At 36.8% G+C, this 6,855-nt stretch overlaps 1 protein-coding gene across 7 annotated transcripts in view; it reads right to left on the bottom strand.

The window, feature by feature from the left end:
• Positions 1-209: 209 nt before the first annotated feature.
• The window catches only part of LOC136826196 (L-threonine 3-dehydrogenase-like), a 126,693-nt gene continuing 120,047 nt past the window's right edge, over positions 210-6,855 (bottom strand). For 4 of the 7 annotated variants that reach the window (XM_067083265.1, XM_067083262.1, XM_067083264.1 and 1 more), the window contains 5 exons: positions 6,378-6,516; positions 3,561-3,622; positions 1,772-1,898; positions 1,019-1,137; positions 210-382 (listed from right to left, as the gene is read on the bottom strand). In XM_067083265.1, the coding sequence (XP_066939366.1) occupies positions 320-382; positions 1,019-1,137; positions 1,772-1,898; positions 3,561-3,622; positions 6,378-6,516 (510 nt within the window). In that variant the 3' untranslated portion in view covers positions 210-319. Of the gene's footprint in view, positions 383-1,018; positions 1,138-1,771; positions 1,899-3,560; positions 3,623-6,037; positions 6,062-6,377; positions 6,517-6,855 lie in introns of all 7 variants that reach the window. The other 3 variants (XM_067083259.1, XM_067083261.1, XM_067083260.1) reach the window with 1 other exon arrangement.

The raw sequence follows: 6,855 nt of genomic DNA, 5'->3' as shown, positions 1-6,855 counted from the left end.
AAATAATGTCTGAGTACCAGACCATTTTCAAGCAGAGAGCTTACCTGTTGTCGAACCATCATAATGTTGAAGTTTTTCAACATATTTCATATAAAATGCTATGGAAACAGGAATATTGAAATCAGAACCATCCTTTCTTTACCTTGATTAAACACAGCATCCAGCATTCGCTCTTTGGCCGAAGGTAAATTGAAAATAAAAGCGCCGAATTACATCAAGAAACGAACAATATATTCTTTAATATTTACTCAAGACAAGACACTGAAAAGGGTACAACAACGATGCTGTTTCTGCGGTAGACACTGTAGGGGCATTTCGTTCACATGTGCGGGCTGATTCCCACCCTGAAGAAATGTGCTGACTTGGCTCCTTCCACGGCGTTCTGCAGGACGAGAAGAAGCAGCAGAAGAAAAAGATTATATATTGGTCCAATTTCAGGGCTACTGTATACTGTATAATATGGTCAAGACTATTCTATATTAGTGTATGTGAGCGTTTAGTGGTTGGATGAATCTATTAACACTGACAATCACTGTAAAACTTTAATATTATTCCTAACATGAACATCAATAACATATGTTCAGGGACCACTGTTTAAAACTGCATAATTGTTATAGATTTATGCTAAAGCCAAAATTTTAAATCCAAAAATATAACCAAATTTGGAAAAGTTAATGCTAGTTGGTGAAAGATGTATTCTAAGCAAAACGAAAATTTGGAAATAAGAGCTACCGATAAAGTATTATATGAACTAAATAAACCCCAAATGACTATTTTTTAATTCCATTTACCAGTCACCATGCAGACCCTCTACCTGGCAACTCAGCTCAGCAATTCAAAGGGTACAGCCTAAGCTGAAATGACCTAACCTAATCTGACCTAGGCCACAGTATCATATTAATAATGGATATAATTACTGGTAGCCTGGTTATATGGTAGTCAAGTTTGTATGAATCCTGGAAATTGGTATTAAATAAAATCACCTAAGTAAAAATTGTTACAAAAACCTTTGTCTTACCCTAAATTCGGACAGCGGGTAAATTGGTCCCATTAACGAAGAGAACGGGTACCTGTCGTGGTGCTGGCTGAGAAATTTGACAGCCTCCTCCAGGTGCTGACTTGTGTAATTATGGACCCCTGAAAACAATAAGGAAAATTTATGCAGGTTATATAAATTGCAGTTTCTGGTAAAATCAAGGAATAAATACAATTTGTGCAGGTTATGGAAATTGCAGTGTACGGTAAAATCCAGGAATAGGAAAATTTTGTGCAGGTTATAAAAATTGCAGTATCTGGTAAAATCCAGGAATAAGGAAAAATTTGTGCAGGTTATGGAAATTTCAGCATCCGGTGAAATCCAGGAATAAATAAAATTTGTGCGTGTTATAGAAACTGCAGTGTCTGGTAAAATCCAGGAACAGGAAGAATTGTTGCAGGTTATAATAATTACAGTCTCGTAAATGTGGTATAATTAATAATCAGAGCTACCTGAGTTGAGGTATTATGGGCTTCTATAGTGCAATTTTACGTCATATTAAACACCAACTGCTAAAACCATGTAACTATGTACCCCAGCAAAGCATAGGAAAACTCTGTGCAAGTTACTGTATGTACATTACAGTATCTGGTAAAATTCACTATGAATCATATTACAAAAAACATACCACACATCGGTGAGATTGTGACTTAAGGTATTTTGAGCTCCCACAATGCAATTTTAAGTCATATCAAAGGCTAATGGCTAAATTCACCTCCCTTGTCGAATACCTACCAATTAACGTGAGGCATTTCGTTACAACCGTTTGTGCTAGAACATTGAGTTTGGAATCTTTGTGTACTAGGCCAACAAGGATGTAGGTGCCTCCCACCCTCAGCGTTCTCATGCCCTGAGTTAATACCTGGAAACAGAAGTGGAAATTAGAAGCATAAATTAAGAATAATGTTGATTTATCTTGGAAGTCTTCTATGGAAAGCAAGGACATGGGGCCAATCACAAGTCTTAAGTAACTGGTAGAAATTATGAGTGGAATTAATAATTTTTGAGGGTCACTGGGCCCTTAGTGGGCTTAATTATTGAGGGTCACTGGGCCTTGAGCGGGCTTAATAATTTTTGAGGGTCACTGGGCCTTGAATGGGCTTAATAATTTTTGAGGGTCACTGGGCCTTGAGTGGGCTTAATTTTTGAGGGTCACTGGGCCTTGAGTGGGCTTAATAATTTTTGAGGGTCACGGGGCCTTGAGCAGGCTTAATAATTTTTTAGGGTTACTGGACCTTGAATGGGCTTAATAATTTCTGAGGGTCACTGGACATTTTAAGCTCTAAATCATGATTAAGTTTGTTGCTAAGAAACTCGCAATCTCGTGAAAACACAGTTTGTTTAATAGAAGTCCACAATTATACATTTAAACTTTCACACAGTAATTACGTTTACTAAATAATTGTGGATACTTATTACATTAAGTTTTATTAATGTAAACTGAAATAAAAACCGATGATCACAAGTCCTAAACAGTAAATGGAAATTATGAAAAGGGTTATTTGTTTCAAAGGATTCTCTCGGGATACGACAGTGATTGATGACAAGTGTTAAGTTAAAAGTGGACATCCTGTCTACGCATTCAGTATTTTTTTACGAGTACTGAACTGGTGTACAGATAGAGTGAGTTGACTCAGGCACCGGACGTTCTGCTTGATAAAGGCCAAGCACGTAAATTTGTGCCTTATTCTACAATCAGACTTAGAGAACAGCCGTTATCCTTTGGAATACAGAGTAGGACCGTGTGCAAAAGATCTATCATACAAGTGGAAATTTTATCCTAATAAAAATGTAATATCTTTGAATACTGAATGGATCCCTGCAACATATTTTTTTCTTTTGAACGAAATAGAAATACTACAGGAAAGTTGGGTTAGACGGCTGAGAAGCAGATAAGCCACTAGGCCTACTGGAGTCAATGATGAGATATTCAGTTGGCACAAAAAATAAAAATGATTCGGGCCTCACCAGTCTCTCCCTGATACTTGTTTTCCCATAAATAAAGGATTTTGTACTGGAGGTATGCCTGAACATGAACCATTCTTAACAAACAATTTTTATTAAGCAGTATTAACTATAGTATAAAATGGTTGACTGTATAAATGGTGCTTTTAGGTACTTTGGGTTACTAAGCAAAACCTATCCTATTTTGGGTCATGTTAAGGTAAGTTATATTCTTCGTAAAACTTCAAAAGCTTTTCACAAAACAACCAGGCATAAGAAACGCTATCTGAATGCTGGGAACCATTTAAATGCGTCAGATATTTCAGATAAATGTTGAAAACGGAAGTAATTCTTCAATAAAAATGAAGAAAAATAAATAAGCAAAATCTATCCTATTTTGGGTCATGTTCAGGTAAGTTATATTCGTAAAACTTCAAAAGCTGTTTGTAAAACAACCAGGCATAAGAAACGCTATTTGAATGCTGGGAACCATTTAATTGCGTCAGATATTTCAGATAAATATTGAAAACGGAAGTAATTCCGTTTTCAATAAAAATCAAGAAAAATAAATAATACTCACTTCTTTGTTGCCGCAAGCTTCAATAACAACGTCAACGCTATCGGGAGACACGATCTCTTCATCTGTAATTGGAGGGATTAATTGTAATCAGAGGTTATTTATTTACAAGAGACATAACTTCAATACATGCAAAAGTAACAATTTACGGTAGATAATTACTTCCTCTTTTAATTAACCCTTCCAGTAAGAAAGTAGTATCGGTTATGTAGGTTTCTTGTTACAATGACCAGAGCGAAGAAGAAGAAGAAGAAGAAGAAGAAATCGGAAGTGTAAGAACAGCAGTGGGGTTTGACATGTGCAACGGCTCCCCTTGAACAGAAACGAAAACAATAAAGTTAGGTGTTGGGATAAAACTGCCATGAATCTTTCCTGAACAAGAAGAATTATAGAACAAAAGAACAAAAGTGAGGCCACACTGCTGTAATTTCTCCTTCACGAACAGGCAGAAATAACAAAAGGCATAAACTTTCACAGAGGGCCCCTTCATGAACAGACAAAAAACAAACAATAGCAGAGATACCCCTTTCGCAACAACTCCATCATAAGTGAACCACATCCTTCAAAACCAGAGACCACATACCAATGTGTTTGCCTTAGGTGCCTCCTGGGAAATGCTGACTGTGGACCAAAAGCCCAAAACAAAGAATAATTATCAAGTCTGGCTAAAACATAAATAATTTAACCTGCTTCACAGCAAATATTCTTTTGTTTAGTTTAACTTGTTACAAGTAGATAGGACAACAATGGGATGAACAGACAATCGATTTCCGGTGTTATAACGAAAGTTTACAGCATGGGGTAAGTCTGTTGTTAAAAATCTAGAATTTTTCGTATTTTGTCACCAGTTCTATACAGTAACTAGGACCTACTTATACGTAAAGGGATAGAATAAGACTTTAAACGTAGATTTTTTTTACTTTGAAATTACTACATAACCCAAGTGCTGCCAAAATACACAGATATACTTATAAACATACAACGCTAAATATCCAACAACAAAAGGAGGAGGAGGACCTTTACAATCGTGAATAGCAGCGTTTATTGGAAATTTAACCTCTGGGAGAAAACTACCTCTGAATACTTGCAACATCAACCCTTTGTGAACGAATGTTCGGAGCACCTAAATCCCTAAATGACTGATTGAGGCTTGTTGTGGAACTCCCTCGCAACAGGAGAGTTTCCCCTCTCTACATCTTGCTTGAGGTTTTATATCTAAACTCATCCACCGAGTGATATGTCACATTATACCCATAACAGAAGCCAAGAAAAATATACTTTACGAACAAGAGTCTCAACCATACTGCAGAAAATGACATTTACTCTGAAATGTGCTGCTCGCTCTCAAAGAAAACCGAAACATTTATCACTAGTGAAATTTTTGGTCGAAACAGGTACTGCAGAAGAAACAGGTCGGTGGTTGGGACCACCTTTCGGAATGAGACTTCTGATATCGTAGATTCCAGTTAGTGACGATCATAAGACCAAACCGAAACGAATATGAAGTGAAGGATATTAACTGGACAAGAGACACCAATTGAGAACGTACCTCCCGGAGTGGACAGAAGAGCCCTTATGAGGAGAGAAAGTGTTCAAGACAGGAATGTCTACAGACTATACATTGTTTCAAGTCTAACCTTGTAAAGTTATACTTCTGCATAGAACGAGGACTGTTACTGTAAGTCAGCAAAGAAACATCCACGGTAAGAATAATTATTTAGCATAGTGAGTTATTATAACATAATTCTCCCAGGAAACCAGGACCACGAGAATACAATTATTATTTAGACAAAAATAAAATAGACATATCAGTTAAGCTACACAAGAAAATTAGATTCCCAGTATAGGTCTGAGCTAGATGGGCCAGGTATGGCTACAAATTTATCCAAATGTGACAAAAACTACAAATTTATCCAAGTGTGACAAAATGTGACAAAAGCTAACTGTTAGGAGTCAAGTTTATCAAAGAAAACTTGGTGACAGATCACACACTTACCAGAGGGAAGATAACTTGAACCTAGGCTACTTAAAAATAAGGGCAGTTATACAATGACTGAGTTAATTTTATCTTGTACAAAATAGAGGAAAGAAAAAACTAAAATAATTGAAAAATTACATGTATCACTAACAATAACAGGGCGAGCTGTTGTTGTTGAGAATAATGAACAGAAAATACACTTACAGTACAGGGCAAGGAACCAAGAAGTGTCTGTTACAGAGCACAGACTTGTATGACAACAGCTGCCACTGTGAATAACAAGATTTGGCAAGTTACAACAGCTACATCGATGTTGGAGTGGGCAAGTAGTTTCATCTTAAGGATGAAGTGTTTAAATTACTGACAAGGTGGAAAAAGACAGGTGCTGTTGAATGTCATGAGTGAGGCAGCACATCAGGGAAACGACGAGTGTGCCTCTAAAACTGTCTTTATTGCAGGAGGTTGGCGACACTTCTATAGAGGGGAAAACTGGAGGACTTACTTGGATCAAGAGCATTTGGCCATGCTGAAGGAAAAATAATAATAATGTCTGTCTTCATTAGGCTATTGCGCATGCGCGAAACATTCCTCATTATTTCAAGTGCCAGTGTACACGAAGATGATTTATTTTAATGTTTCTCATGAATTCTAAATTCCAGCAAGGGCTAAACCTAAAATTACAAGAAACTTCTGAAAAATCCCTCTTATTTATGGGCAAATAAAGCTGAAACTAATTCATGCTACAAAAATAAAAACAGGAAAATTGATAGCTGTCTAGACTTGGTTCCCTCATTTAAAGAAAAATTCCCCCAAAACTGATTTATTTATCTGAGAAACAATACCTTGGTCAGGATGCACAGGAGTCGCCCCAAATTCCACTGCCCGGGACAGCCTCGAACGATTCATGTCTATGCAGTAGACTTTGGAGAAACCAGCCTCCTTAAGCAATGCTATGGCGTAGATACCCATCATACCAGCACCCTGGGAATAAGACAAGCGGACACTGAGCTATACAGTTCAACTCCAACAAAATTCTAATGGATTTTAAAGCTTGTATAAAATATACCAATTCTAAAACAGACAATCTTCTGCGTTGCTCCTAGTGAATTTTGAAGGTAATGTATATGATACTACTTCTATGTATTACAGATAATCTTCGGTGGTTTCTCCTCTACTTCTGAAGCAGTCTTTAAGAGCTTTCACTGTGAAGATTCTGAGGGATTTTAAAACCTGTATAAATATATTAGTTCCTCCTTTGCTTCTGACGTTTTCTTTAAGAACATTGACAGTTTATTGAAAGGATGAAGTTCTTATTTTGCA

This window comes from Macrobrachium rosenbergii, chromosome 40 (genome assembly GCF_040412425.1).
Source record: "Macrobrachium rosenbergii isolate ZJJX-2024 chromosome 40, ASM4041242v1, whole genome shotgun sequence".
In the NCBI taxonomy this organism is placed as follows: domain Eukaryota; kingdom Metazoa; phylum Arthropoda; class Malacostraca; order Decapoda; family Palaemonidae; genus Macrobrachium; species Macrobrachium rosenbergii.
Note: the sequence above shows the minus strand (reverse complement) of the source record. Positions and strands in the feature narration are given on the sequence as shown.